At 35.4% G+C, this 14,470-nt stretch overlaps 1 protein-coding gene across 3 annotated transcripts; it reads left to right on the forward strand.

Moving 5' to 3' along the window:
• Nucleotides 1-48: 48 nt before the first annotated feature.
• LOC139977596 (focal adhesion kinase 1-like) lies at nucleotides 49-14,086 on the forward strand. 3 transcript variants are annotated; one of them, XM_071987001.1, is made up of 16 exons: nucleotides 49-3,357; nucleotides 4,321-4,653; nucleotides 5,430-5,783; nucleotides 6,189-6,317; nucleotides 6,577-6,598; nucleotides 7,146-7,216; nucleotides 7,823-7,853; nucleotides 8,168-8,247; nucleotides 8,893-9,057; nucleotides 9,654-9,764; nucleotides 10,728-10,900; nucleotides 11,058-11,177; nucleotides 11,360-11,471; nucleotides 12,502-12,595; nucleotides 12,948-13,029; nucleotides 13,952-14,086. In XM_071987001.1, the coding sequence occupies exons 1-16, from the start codon at nucleotides 3,036-3,038 to the stop codon at nucleotides 14,051-14,053; spliced, it is 2,301 nt and encodes a 766-aa protein (XP_071843102.1). In that variant the 5' UTR covers nucleotides 49-3,035; the 3' UTR covers nucleotides 14,054-14,086. The 3 variants fall into 3 exon arrangements, with proteins under 3 accessions (XP_071843102.1, XP_071843103.1, XP_071843104.1); XM_071987002.1 differs by lacking the exon at nucleotides 49-3,357 and adding an exon at nucleotides 3,418-3,729; XM_071987003.1 differs by lacking the exons at nucleotides 49-3,357; nucleotides 4,321-4,653 and having other exon boundaries at nucleotides 5,642-5,783; nucleotides 7,153-7,216.
• The last annotated feature ends 384 nt before the right edge of the window (nucleotides 14,087-14,470 follow it).

Raw genomic sequence — 14,470 nt, forward strand, 5'->3', positions numbered from 1 at the left:
GCGGGATGTATTCCATATCCTTCGCACATAAAGTCAACATAATGTTCCTCTCCATAGAGAAATTAAATTCTTATTAATTTGTCACTTCAAACTTTAAGAACCTAGAATGTAAATTTTTCATTTCGAATTGTTGATAAATTTGATATCTAATATCACGTTGAGGTAGTACATTGGGCAAGTAAATATTGATTGATAAAGCATGTTGAGCTTATTTTCATATACAAAGACACCAGAATGTTACGTTTTGAATTGTTCCTATGAATGGCCAAAGTCACGCGTCAAATTTAGCCAAAACTTACATCCGAAACGTTGATCGTTTTGCAACCTCAGGAAGACATCTAATCACGTCTCATCCATATGTTTCATAACATTACACAAGTTTGGAAGGTTAATTATTAGGGGAGGAGTTGGGATGGTGAGAGAGATTGCAAGGGATGTGATACTGGCGTTAATCCCTTTTCCCTCCTCTTCTGTTGGAGTGCTATATCACTGGCTGCAGACAAGCCTTTATTGAAAGTATTTCACGAAAAACTTCCATCGTTGATTGATATTACTTTCATAATGATTCATAACATGTATAAATTATTGATACCAGGTTGAAATAACGAAGGATGCGTTTGATATTGCTGAAGTTCAGGTAGACGTGAAAACCTTTAGCAGTTTACTGCATATGAATTGATCAGTCATAGGAATTTTGCCATCCTTGTGTTTTTTTTATGTTACCTTTATATTCCTTTTGTTACATAGTTATGTTATTGCGCTTTCTTGCAAACTGATTTACATATGTCATATATTTCTTCGTATCGTGTCTATAACCACTACCTAATTATATATGCTTTTCATTTGTTTAACATTGTATGTGTTTAATTAATCTATATTTGTTGGATGGCACTTACCACACTATAGTTGCAGCTTTGATCCTAGTAAATTAATTATTTAAAATATAAACTAAATTACCTATAAAACTTTGAAGAAAAAATTGAAGAAATAACTCACATTTAATATTTTATTTATTATTTTCTTTTTATGTATGTTACTTTCACAGTATGGTACTTGCAAGTGTTATATTCGTTTGGTTTTCTTTAGACAGTTTCCTGGTATTGCATCATTCGCTTATCAGGCGACTTGGTCACTTGTATTTATGATAACTGCTACTTTGCAAAGTCCGAATGCAAAGCTTAAAGTCATTATCATGGAACGTTTCAAATCCTGATGTGACAAACTGCCTGATACAGCTTTGCATTGTATATAATCATTAATCGACTGTGCTGAATGTTGGACATTGTGTTCGTTTTAATCGAACCGAATCTTACACATGAAACATAAGACCCATAATGATCTACGCCAAATATGTGTGTTTCCTTGAGTTCCCAAGCTGTGTCTTCTCTTACATACATTTAAGGTAGAAAACTTGAAAATTGTGTAGTATTTCCCTATAATAATTTTTTTTTTCAATTAGTTTTTTCATATAATTCATACCAATGGCACCCTGTTCAAGCTGGTAAATGGTGCTACCTACCGGCAACAGATCAGTTTCAGTATTGACATACAGTAACTCGATATCTCTTCTGTGATAGGAGTCGATCTATTTTTGTAGGGTGGCTTTCTTTTCAATAAAATCAATCCATGTGCTTCAATCTTTATAAAGAATTAATATGTGCAATCAAGGTTGAAATCCTACAGTACAGATTACAACTATTTTCCTCGCAGAACTACAGATGTAGAAGTTATGTTCGCTAAGTCCCCGGCAGTAACGTACACGTGGAAGAATCTTTCTCTCTTTTTACTTTCTATAAATACATCAATTGACGCATATCTGAAAATTTATAAAACCCTCTTTTGTGTCTCATTCCTTTGTCTCTGTCTGTACCTTTTCACGATTAATTATCCATTTTGTGGGGGGCTTTCGACTAAGAGAAACCTATGCAGTCATGAAAGCATGTTTGTGGGCGTTAGGGTGTGTGTGACGCCTTGCTGGTAAACACGATATCTCAAGAAGTTAAACTGTGATGAATCTCATACTTGACATATAGATGGACCATATTGGGTAGAAGGACCGTTATGTGTTTGGTGGAGTTCATTTGAGGTCACCAGAGGTCAAATTGAAAACCTCTTAAACAATATCTCAACATGGAAACTGAAGAATCGCATTTCATGTGATTACTTGAGGTCACCGGAGATCAAAATGTGAAAAGCTTGTAAACACCGTTTCTCAAGATGGGAATTTTGACAGATCGGATACTTGGCATGTAAATGCCCTATTTGTAGTAGAGCTCTATTGTTTTTAGTGGAGTTCAGAGGCAATTTGAGGTGATCAGAGGTCAAATTGTGAAAACGTAAACAAGATATCTGAAGTTGGGAAGCATGTTAAATTTTTATAACTGGCAATTGTATGCGTCATATTGAGTACAAGAAAGGTTTCTTTGCTGTTCACTTCCTTTATCGTGTGTCCGCTGCAAACCAGGTGATCGTTTACAAGGTGATTAAAATATATCTAGGACAAACTCAGCGTTAATGATGGGAAAATTTAAAAAATCGTTAACCTTTTTCTTGTGATGCAGCCAGGGTTTATGCAGTGCATTGTGTCATTTCTGAACATGACTTCAGAGAAAGTGAAACTTAAATCCATAATCATGAAGAACATGTTGTATAAAAATAATTCATTATCAAAATTCATTATGCTGATAAGCTTTGAAACCGAAAGAAGTAACCTCATTATTACCCCATTCGTTCATAGAAGGTATTTTGTTCCGTGCCCACACATTTCTTCAAGATAAAAGTATCATAGCGGTAAACATCTTTCCATAACACGTCACTTCAGAACACTGATTGGATAGATTGATACTGTGTTAGGGTAAATCATCCTATTCACGATATTTTGTGAAAGAATTTCTTTGTAACAATGTTAAAAAAGGAAAAACAAATGGATTAAACATTGGCTGGAAATGTTCCGAGCAGACAAGACCTTGGTTTACACTGGGAAAGAATGAGCGACTAAATTTTCTTTCGGGGAAAAATCGGAATGTAAATTCATAATGTTGAATGTTTTTCAAGCAACTTTGATAATTATGTCCTTTATTGTGATTAAAGGAAATATGCCTCAAATCCACCGAGTGATTTTGGATGACTCAGTCACGCTACAGTGTCCCTGGTCTTCTGAAGGCAACAAGCAATGGTACTTTAACGACTCACAGCTGTATTTCAATAAGTTATGTTTGGACAGACGCTGTGATGATTCCATACTACTTCGTGAAGACTATTCTCTGTACATACAGTCAGTGGAAATTCAACTTGAAGGTGAATACCAATGCAAGCAAGCATCGAGACTAATAATGAGGCATAAATTAATTGTCGAAGGTAGGACCATTACCGTTTGTTCTCCTCATCCATTTTGCTGTTATACCCTGTACCATTTGAGGTTTTACTCCCTGAACAAAAAGTACTTTTGTCTGACAATTGCAGAAAGTGAACGTATGAAGATTTATGTGATGATTAAATATGTAGTTGTTATCAATTATCCAACTTTATTCGTACCAGTATCATCTATAAATATTGTGTGATTGCAAATTGCAGTTTTATATGGAACGACATTTTTTAACATTTATTCAATAAATAAATATTGTGTAAAAGTAAGTGAGCCTAGCCTTTCGATTCTAGCAGGACCTTCTTCAGAGGCTGAATGACAAGTAACAGAAAATACAGGGGACAAAACACAAGCACAGGATGCAGGTAGGTTAATGAGCAGGGTGAACACAAAAGAAATTGATGTAAGAAGATTAGTAGACAAACCAGGGTGAGGAGAGAGAAACCAACAGGGGGGAGAGGAGAGGGAGGAGGTAAACTGTTGAAGGACAAAGAGAAGATGAAGGGAGGATGGTTGGGAATGAACTGCAGAAGGACAAAGACAGGAAAATTTGTGGAAAAGAGGTGACAGAGAGCTAGGAGAAGAGGGGAAGAAGGGGAGATGGAGTGTGGGGGGGGGGGGTGGTAGGGGGCAAAAGAAAGGTAAATAATGTCCTTCCTGAATGCTGAGCCAGCCCAAGAGGTTGAATGGTGCGAAGGCGTTGCTTCCACTGTCTCTCTCTGCTGATTCGTACTAGGTCAGGACGGCTTCCTGAAGATTCAATGCCCTGTAGGGACAAGTCATGAATGGTATGGTATGGTATGGTCGGTTCACAACCATTATAGGAGGTCCCTGGGAAAATTATTTACAAAACTTAATTACTAAAAATTTATTAACTTTAAGTACGCATAAAACTGGTCATGTTTTAATTACATTTTAACTATCCATACTTTCTATGTAACATCTTTCTATTGCAGTTTATCCACGTCTTTTCCTAACATACAAAGACCGACATATTACCGGAGACTTTTATGTTAAAGAGAAGGACGAGATTAACATAAAGTGTTGTGCTATTGGCGCAAGACCTTCCTGGCAGCTAGGCTGGATGATCGATGGGGAACTCATAAATACATTCGAAACAGAAAATGTAGTTACCAAAAACATCAATGATGTTGAAACTTATGATTCGACCACGGAAATAACGATATCAGTGAATTACAAAGCTGGGAATGTAACTTGCATGGGACGAAATAGTGATAATATTTCTCTTCTGGCAAAATCATATATCTCTGTCTACTATTACGTCTACGGTAAGCCAATTTGTCATACCTATATCGTGGCAAATAAAATTGTCTCTTTTACTATGGTTATAGGTTGTTGTAAACACAAGTTAAGGAAAATAACTTAAATTAAAATTAAAGATAACACCTTATACCTTACTAGACGGATTATCAGGTGTCTTAACCAGACTCTTTGCGTTTAAGGATATTCATATTCGGTTAAACTGGTAGACAAAAACAAAATAAGACACATATTTGCTGATACTGAAGCTGCATGGGAAACGAAAGAAACAATGTAGCGAATGCAGTATCCTTATAGAATAAAATACAGAAACAAGTATATACTATTATAATGATTCATTAATTCGAAATATATCTGTATTGTCGGTCTCCTCATATGTTGAATATGCAATAGGCTGAAGCCTTGCTGTCACGATGTAACTCATTTGATACAAAAGTATGTTATTTATCACAATAGATAATGAATGCTTAACTAACTATACATTTTGTTTGAGCAGTTCCACGAAAGCCTTATAAACTAATCGAATATGAACTTGTGGGCTCAGTCTGTTTGTTGGAATGTGGAACTACTGTATGTTAGTTAATTGTTGCAAATGTATAAGAAATGTATGTGTTACTTGTTATGTGTTGTCTGTGTTACATACTGTTAAAGGTTAATTCATAGTCATATTCCTCTATCAAGTTGGGTTAAACAAACTCCTTCTCATCAAAAAGGGGAAACAAGAAGATGACAGTAAAGATTGATGACATTATTAGACAATATTTTATTTCACTGTTTTTCACAGAACTACCCATTCTGACTCTTTTTGTGAATGGTGACGTGGTATCCAGTAAAACGGCAGTTGAAGTTCCTTACAAAGGTTCTGTCAAGGCAACGTGTATTGCCATAGGTGCACGACCGTCACCAAATCTTACTTGGATCATCGATAATGAGGGAGTCATTAGTGGCCAAACTGTGCGGCTGAGCCAGGATATTGTTATTTGGGATTCCACAACACAAAGTTTTAACGTTACATCAACTGTACAATTTTCACCTCGTACCAAGAATGGGTCGATGGTATGTCATGCGTTGACTTATTTTAATGACACCGTCGACAAATTCATCTCCTATGTCACGAAGGGTCGAACTATTGTAACAGGTATATGTGTGATTTATGTTTACGAAAAACCGTACCATGTTTATTCCGCATCCTTTTTAGATAATCTTCGGGTTAAACGATCATAGCATTTCTCAGATTGGTTAATCAAACTACAGTTTCCACTAGTTTTTCATTCAATTTTTGCATTCGAAGAAGGGTATAAAACAAAAAATATCAAACAGTTAAATTGTACAACATAATGGAAATAGATGTCTCCTATTGTTTAATATTTGCAAATTCCATGTCGCACTTTGCAAAACAAATTTAAGCAAAGAAACAAATGCCCGAAAAGAGCAAAACCTTTAAATTTAAATTATTTTAATAAAATTCGTTCAAAGTTTTAGATTGTAGTTAAATTGTATTCCATCTCGATTATTTTTGTACTTAAATTTGTTTATGTAACAGACAACAGGTCAAAGGTCGACATAAAAAGTGCTGGAATTACTGAACAAACAGTTCCAGTTATCTTGGTACCAATGACAGTCATTTGTACAGCGATAATTATAATGTGTATCTTATGGGCTGCAAAGCATGGTGAGTGTTTTTATTATTCTCTGTTTGTTCTAAACGTATTAATGATAAGATAATTACTATAATAAAGTCAAACGTTGGTTTTCGTACATCACTGACGATGAGATCTTTCTAAAATTTAAATTGATAAAGCTACACAAATTTACACAACTAAACCGTAACTCTTTGCTTACTTAATGTTGATGCTCTTTTCTTTATGTATATTTTCAATACGTTTTTATAGTAGTGCAATTTTCACTTATTTTTGGCGTTTAAATTTCAGCACATTGTTGTCATCCACAAATGTAAGTAACGTTGATATTTTATATTGAAGCTAAGTAAGTATACTTTGTTCCCGAAAGAATAAACACATGTAAAACTTTCATAGATGTGCATGTGAAAACTGGTTTGGTCTTTTCTCCCCCAAATTAAAGACATTCCTATATATGAACTACATATTCACTGATTTAAAGATATATTCCAATAAAAAGAAGTATCTTGAAATTTAAGATTTGTTAATTTTAATGCTTCTTAATAATTCTAATGGATGTATTTAGGTATTTCAAGATAGGTGTAAATATTTCGTAAACATGCGTAATTAACTAGAGATACCTCAAAATAAATAATACGTGTCTCAAATTAAGTGAACTTAATGATTATCTCTCATTTAAAAAAGAATACAGACTATATTGCTCAAAGTACGACTCAGCATAAACTAGGGTAATGGCTTGCTCATACTTTCTATATTAAATATTTTGATATTACCTAAAACCTTATTATGTTTAGAAGCAAAAACAATTGAAGCGGAACATCAAAGTTAACACACTTCTGATTCATTATATATTGCCTAAGACCACAGGACACACTGCCCTGCGAAATGTCAGAGGAATCTGTCAGTGAGCAACCCGTGCTGACATCAGTGAGTAAGTGTACAATATAGTATCTACCGATTTTACAAAGCACTGAAACCTCAGATATAATCTTATAAGAGCGTGGTGGCCAATTGGCTAAGGCGCCGAACCCGTCATCTAAGGATTACTGGTTCGATTCCTGCCTAGTTCATTACGTTGTGTAATTGGGTAAGATGCTGTATCTCAATTGCCTCTCTCCACCTAGGGGTTAAATGGGTACCTGTGAGGTAACAAGTCATTGGGTGCAGTATATACCTGCTTCCATCTAGAGGGATTGTCTCTGGGACAGGTTATCATTGATCAGGGGTAATGTAATGTCTGTAAAGCGCTTTGAAACATATCGCTGGGATATATCGCTGGTATATACATCGAACATTATTATTATTATATAAAAACAAAGGTGATACTGCACGTCAAGTTCATTGCAATGTCTCTATAACATATATAATTAACTTTAATCATCATTGTTGACATGAAATACGAATAATCTCTATGTGAACTGAGTGACATAAACTGTAAGGGGTTTGGGGTTAGAACACTATGTCACTTATTAACCCATGCCACACGTCTGGTAAAGGGAAAATAAAGAATCGTTTCTTATTGAATCAATATTTGCAGAAACTCGCAAAACACGTCCGACTCCACAAAGGTAAACTACTTCAATTTTGATCATTCTACTGTTCTCTGTGATATGCTCTACTCACGTGACAATGAGGCATGGTACCGAATTTACTGTAGGCTGTTGAGAAATTGTTTTCCAATTGTTTATTTTTTATTTGTTACAGCGCCAATGGAGCGGTGACTAATTGTCTTCATGACCGACAAAGGAATAGATTGTTTAAAACTTAAATATTTGCACAATTTTCACCACCGGGTAATTTTGTAAGCTAAGAAACTTCCTGTTACGGCTATGGCATGAGAAGGTTCGATAAAACACATCTTACACCTTTCTTTAAATTCCAGACTCAGTTTAGAACTACCGCAGCTTCCGCATTATAACAGCAATGAGTCACGACGGGTTACAAAACCTGAAGCAGAACATGGTAAAACACTTGAAATGTTCATTCACTGTTCATTTCAATTGAGGATCATTTCAATCCGTGTAATAACATACTAAGATTTTCATTGGTCATATATGTCCTGTGTTGAAACCATTTAATGTTACAAGGTCTCGTTTATACAAAAAAAAAGTTTTAAAAAAATACAAGGAAGTGAACAAGTGCTGCTTGGTGGCTATGTTCAAATACTGAGCTCTGATTGACACTGTTAAATTGTGTATTTACTCCCACCCCCCCCCCCCCATGTACACCTTTGATGGTATGGATTTTAAAGTTCCTTAAGTAAATGCAGCCTGCTTTTTACAACATATGAAACTTTCACTATAATGTATAGTTATTATCATTGATTTCCTTAACGAAATTAAATTATTAACTTACTTATGATCAACAAATTTTAGGGTCTTTTCAAACTGAACAGTAATGATTTTCATAGGTCGTATATCATGTTGCTCAAACCAATAGCCACAGCCCACAGTTCCTCATTATCGTGATTGCTCGTCCATGTGGTTCATTCCTTAAACCTTCAGAAATGATTTTTATGCAGAAAGTTGGTTTCATCATATTGGGATATTCAATATTTAAGATAGACTTTATTATTATTTTTTTGGTCTTCATTGATTGTTTTTGTAGGGATTTATTCAATGATTGATGAGAGTTTTCCCGAATTCCGAGTATATCGCGAGGAAGACCTATGCAAAGTCGTTACTCTAAATATTGGAAAATCGTACACCAGATGGATGGGTATGATTAAAGAATCGCTGGGTACTAAATGTGTTATTATAACAACCGCTTCAGGTAAAAACTGTTAAATCTCACACAATATTTGATTTGACTCTATTTATTACTCCCAGTGTAAACAAATGTTGCTTCTGGTTATGGAGGAGTAAATTATAGATTTTCGATAATCAACCCTTTCTGCTCTATATAAACAATTTCCGTATGTTCGTAGATATGATATTGTACGAAGTCTAATACTGAACGTTTAAATATTAACATAAATGCAATATTCGAGAAAAGGAATAATGGCGTTTGAGTGTGTTATCTGGCCCTCTCTCGTGAAAGACTATCAACTAATTTGGCCATGGAGTGTTTAAAAAGTTGTCCTTTGTTACATAAATATGCTGTCGAGACTCCAATATATAGTCATGCAAGGCGACGTATAGACGACGGTAAAATAGCTTATTGGGAAACATGAAACTATTTCGGTAAATTAACAATGCATTGTTTTTTGCTTGAATACGATTCCACAAGACATTACGAAAATACGTCATGTGATATAGCGTAGCAAATAACATAGATGCTTACTGTGAAAGTGAAATGATATCATTGTCGACTTTGACTTTGTTATCAATAAAGTATAATATTTATTTTAATATTGAATAACGATCCAGAGACAGCGATCACTACCAATGATGTACACTGGGATTTGTTCGCAAAACGTGCTCTAGAATTACCGACGTCGGACTATATTACGAAACTGGAAGGCATTTGTATATCCTCAGGTATTTTGTGATTCTATATTTACCTTTCATTAATATAAATATATCTTTATGAATATAAATATATCTGCATAAATGTAAATATATGTTTATGAATATAAATAAATATTCATGATGATAAATATATCTTAATGAATTTAAAATAAATATTCATGAGTATAAATATATATATATACATTGATATGAATAAATATTCATGGAGATAAATATATATTCATGAGGATAAATCAATCAGATGCTTCAGCAGATTAAGTCGTTGGTTCCGATACTGTGAGATTCACTACATTGCTTCAACATCTTCTGAATGTAGTTAAAATGTACATACATATCTCACCAAAATATATGTTGTGAACTTCCTTCGTTTAGGCATAAAGCTTAACCAGATTAATAAAATAATGTAACATGCTAAGAAAAGGAAAGTATATAACATATTAACGTTCGTTTTGTTTCGGCCTTAAGCTTAACACATTAAACAATAATGTACCGTAACATTCTAAGCAAGGGAAAGTGAAAACTGTCGCCGAGCTGTAGACGACGCTCAATCAAGCTATACCAGAGCACATGCGACACCAGTCTGAACTAGGAGAGGAAAGAACCATGTAACTTACATAACGCAGGTATTTCAGAATGGCAGATTCAGGAGTGACCCGGCATTAGGTCAGTGTGGATGCATTGCCTAAACCTTTACCAATTTCAGAACGATAGGACGACGAAGGCATGTAAATATGTTACGTACATACGCAAAGAAGAGAGGCGGTTATAGAAGGTCACACCCTAAACACACAAACACCATAGGGCGAGGTCATCGGTGACCTTTGCCCGACCTAGACCCAACGGAAATTTGCCTTTCTACTACGTGAACATGTACTTGCCAATGACGTGGTTAAAGTCGTTTTTATTTTTCGCATAAATATCTTACATTAAATCTCTTCTTTTACAACGTGTTTTTTTTCTTTTTTTTCACAGGTCAACTCCACCTCTTACATGAAAACCTTGCATGTGGTACACTTGCAGCTCATATGACAGCCAGAAAAACAGAAGGCAGTGTCTTGAATTTGAATGAAGGCATAAGATTAAGAGAGGTCATCACCTATATTCTGGGAATTTTAGATGGACTAGAGCTAATCCACTCTTACGGGGTAAAGTTCGTTCTGGTTTTATTTTGTATGAATAAAGTGACATCTAAATTAAGAAAGCTTACTTTATTTAAAGGTCAAACAAAATACCTTGAAGTTATACAATCACTTACAAATCTCTCTTCTTTTCGCAATTTCCCTTTTTTTTTTTTTTTGCCAGTTTGTTCATCCTGGATTGGAAAGCAGGAAAGTATTATTTACGAAGCAAGGCGTTTGCAAACTCTATGACTTCTGCCTTTCTATGGATGCTACGAAAGCAATCCTTGTCAAGAAATCACAGGTTTGTCTTCCATCACTCAAAGATTAAACATTGTTTTAATTAATTTCAAACACAGCAGTTCCTAATGAACTTCATATTCTTCTTATGATAAATTACAGTGCGAATCTAGACTGTAAATTTCACATAAAGTTAACAGTCATGATTTTCACAAAAGTTTGAGTTTTCTATTTTGGTTCTTTTAGGTTTCATTTCGGCCACAAGTTTATCCACCCGAATCGATAGACCGTAATGAATACACGCAGGAAAGCGACATCTGGTCATTTGCAGTGATGACATGGGAACTCATGTCTGGGGGTAAGAGACACGCCTGAGTAGTTAAGCGGATGCATTAACCTTAGCATAAACACAATGATTAAGATGCGGCAGTTACAGCCCATTGTTGCGCTAACTTTAACCATTGGACGTGTACCTTCTAACACCATTTACTTAATAACTGAAATTCTCACCGAAGTGAGTTTCTGTCTGAAACAGACAAAAACAGACCAATGATATGGTTCAAAAACGAAATGAAACTCTTTCGAACTTTTCCGTAGTGCACAAGCACGTGTTTCACACCCTCGGCTCCCGATAGAGATTGAGAGCTAAGACTTCCTTCCCTTATTCATGTTATAGAGATCACCAGCTCTTCACACAATCTAAGCATGTAAACAGTTTCACTGTATGCCCATCTAGACCGAGTACTTTAAGAGTTCGTTGGGATGAAGGTCAAGTTTTTTCCTTATCAGTGCTCTGATTCCCACGGAGAGAAATGTTTAAGTTTAATCTATATATCTTGGGGAAGTTTGGAACTCAAGGTTGTATGCCATCTACACTAACATGCAGCAGAGACGTTAAATTGCAGATATTGCTTAATGGCTTATTCTGACCGTCATTGACCACATGATTAGTGTTGTTCATCAATAGGTTAACGCGTTATGTGATTTGTGTCGTTTTGACTGGATCACAACTCAAATAGTGCAAACCTGTGTCAAAAGTTCAATATCATGACCTCCCAAATATTAAAAGCTGTTCTTTTCAGTTATATTCTTGTTTAACGTGGGTTGAATTAATGTGTTATCCAAACTTAGTTTCAGCAACACAAAGGAAAACATCAATGTTTTTATTGCATAGAAACTTCCTCAATAAATTTTTATCAACGATTCACTGCTATAACCATCGTTAACATTCATTTCAGTCACTTTCATGAAAGAGAAAATTGCTGTCGGTTTTTATAACCCATATTTTGTGTAATTAGTTCAGTGTTCTTTCTGTTATTGAATGAACATTGAAAGTAGCTTTCTATTCAATTATGAGTCTCGTTTTAATCATAACCTTCCATTCAAAGATTCAACAGTGCTTCCAACAGCTGGATACAGCAATGACGCTCGGGTTGATACAGTAACGGAACTTTCCTGGCCACGCACTTATAACCAATACAGGTAAATGACTTTCAATGAACGATTTATTGTGCTCTAGGTTGTGAGCAATTAACATGAATTAAAGTTTCTTTGGAATTCTTACTGTAGAACGTCTGAAGTATTGGTAAAACAAAATCAGCAGGATATGACAAAATCCCCCCCCACTCCCAAAACAACAAACCTTTCTCATTTCTCATCTTCCACCCCCCACTCCCTCAAAAATAACCCATCAGATACACTAAAAACACAAAATGTGTTATACAAACTAAACCTGAAGCACGTATTCATAGGAAAGAACTCGCGTTTGATACCATTCGAAAAGTAAATACTTATAAGTAATTTTAGAACACATTTGTATTTGTTTTCCGAGCAGAAATGATTTACTCTTTGAATGTTGGAGAAAGTGTCCGTCACTTCGCCCAGGGAGTACAGCTTTGAAGAAATCTTTCAAGAAGGTACAGAAAAGTTTCTCATTTTTTCATTTACCACAGTTTACCAGCAGATGATGGAATAGATAAATTCATTTCCATTCCAGCATATTCATTTCCATGGAAACAATGTATAGTATATACAATAACTACCGTAAACGATTAGTCATTTAATCGTTCAAATTGGATTACAGTTGTATCATTGAAAAAGCCTTTTTTTCAGCAGCAATTTCCTGCCCTTACTTTAATAACCCTTAAGAACGTTTCATCCCTATCACGTACTGCCACAGTCTTGATTTTGATTCAACAATATGTAAACATCAACCCGAATGATACCCAAGGCTCGTACAGAAACTACTGTTCATATCATGTAACACATGTTACATATGTTACGAACACAAGGTACTAATAACTGATGCACGGTTGTGGGACATAAAAAGTAGTTGCTGCACCAACCAATGTGTTTGAGTTCTTTAAAACGCGTTTTCTAACGTGAAGCCCGAACCTTGTCGATTTATGCTATCAGTATGGGTATACTCACACATGGCAATTCTTCGCTCTCGGCATGAAGAATTGGCGTAATTTTAAAGAGAAGTGTGAACTGTAATCGAACGGTACCGTACCTTTACTTCAAACACATTGCTATAGTATAGTAACTACTGGTGCCACCTGTTAACAGATGCTACTACTGTTCTGTCCCATAACCGTGCATCAGTAATTACTGCTTTGTGTTCGTAATACGGTAACATGTGTTACAGGTGGCACCAGTAGTTACTGTACTAGCTATGAGTATCGGCTGAAGCATCTCTACAGGAGCGCTATCATCACGTATAATGTGGCGCTCTTAAACTATGTTCTATAACTCGACATCCGTACCTGGATCAGTATTTTTCAGGTGATATTTTCTATTTATTTTTTCTGCTCTCACATCCTTTCTGTTATGCATTAGAAATGTCATTCGTCGACACTGAAGGTTTTGCCACAAAGAAAGCTGCAGTCACTTGAAGAAACGTATGTTCCCATGGACCGGCCGAAAAGTTGGAATAATTAGAAATGAACAGATATAATGGTACACCAAAGTCAGTTTTTCCATAGCAAATAGAGTTAACATTACTGGAAAATGGGTACGCTGTACATATATGTGACAAAAGGGAGTGTGAAACATGCCCGTCCCAATAGGATAATTATCCAAGGAGGGCTATCGATAGTACATTGTATATTTTTAAACATTTTGATAAGTCTACTCGTATCACACCGACTACTTCTGAGAATTTTTTTTATTACCCATTGAACATGTGATTTGCTTCATTTTTTTCAACAAAATATTGTTAAATTCGCAAAATTACATTATTTGCTCCAATTCCAAGAGGCCCGCGTCGAATGACCGATTAGTTTTACCGCAGATATGACTCGTTACTCGAAACTGTCTTCTTTCCTTCTTGAATGGGCACTAATATGATGGTGACTT

The sequence above is a fragment of the Apostichopus japonicus genome, chromosome 12 (genome assembly GCF_037975245.1).
Source record: "Apostichopus japonicus isolate 1M-3 chromosome 12, ASM3797524v1, whole genome shotgun sequence".
Lineage (NCBI taxonomy): Eukaryota > Metazoa > Echinodermata > Holothuroidea > Aspidochirotida > Stichopodidae > Apostichopus > Apostichopus japonicus.